Source organism: Merops nubicus, unplaced genomic scaffold (genome assembly GCF_000691845.1).
Source record: "Merops nubicus isolate BGI_N331 unplaced genomic scaffold, ASM69184v1 scaffold29577, whole genome shotgun sequence".
In the NCBI taxonomy this organism is placed as follows: domain Eukaryota; kingdom Metazoa; phylum Chordata; class Aves; order Coraciiformes; family Meropidae; genus Merops; species Merops nubicus.
This window is the reverse complement of record NW_008618811.1, coordinates 307-643: the sequence shown is the minus strand read 5'-3', so window position 1 is coordinate 643 and position 337 is coordinate 307. Positions and strand designations below refer to the sequence as shown.

Below are 337 nucleotides of genomic sequence, written 5' to 3'. Positions count from 1 at the left end.
TGCTGCAGTGGCACAGAGCTTCCCCTGCCGCATGCAGGGTGGGGACAGCGTCCTGCCATCCTCACGGCCGCTGTCCCCCTCGGTGTCGGTGGCCTGGGACTGCCCCACCTTGGGGACTTTCTCCTGCTGGCCCTTGGGTTTGCCCGGGGTGGTCTCTCTGAGCAGCCTCTTCTCTCCCCCCGCAGCGGTGGCAGGATCTGAACGTTATCAGCAGCCTGTTGAAATCCTTCTTCCGAAAGCTGCCCGAGCCCCTCTTCACCGACGGTGAGTCCCTGTCCCTGGCCAGCTCCTGCTTCCCCAGAGTGGCCATCGGTGACCCTGTGCTGGTGGCCACGTG

The 337-nt window shown here is 65.3% G+C and overlaps 1 protein-coding gene across 1 annotated transcript in view; it reads left to right on the top strand.

The window, feature by feature from the left end:
- Nucleotides 1-334, top strand: part of LOC103776089 (rho GTPase-activating protein 23-like) — a gene marked incomplete at both ends in the record, with an annotated part of 2012 nt that extends 1678 nt beyond the window's left edge. The window contains one exon of the mRNA XM_008943585.1: nt 186-334. Within this exon, the coding sequence (XP_008941833.1) occupies nt 186-334 (149 nt within the window). The remainder of the gene's footprint in view (nt 1-185) is intronic.
- Nucleotides 335-337: the final 3 nt, after the last annotated feature.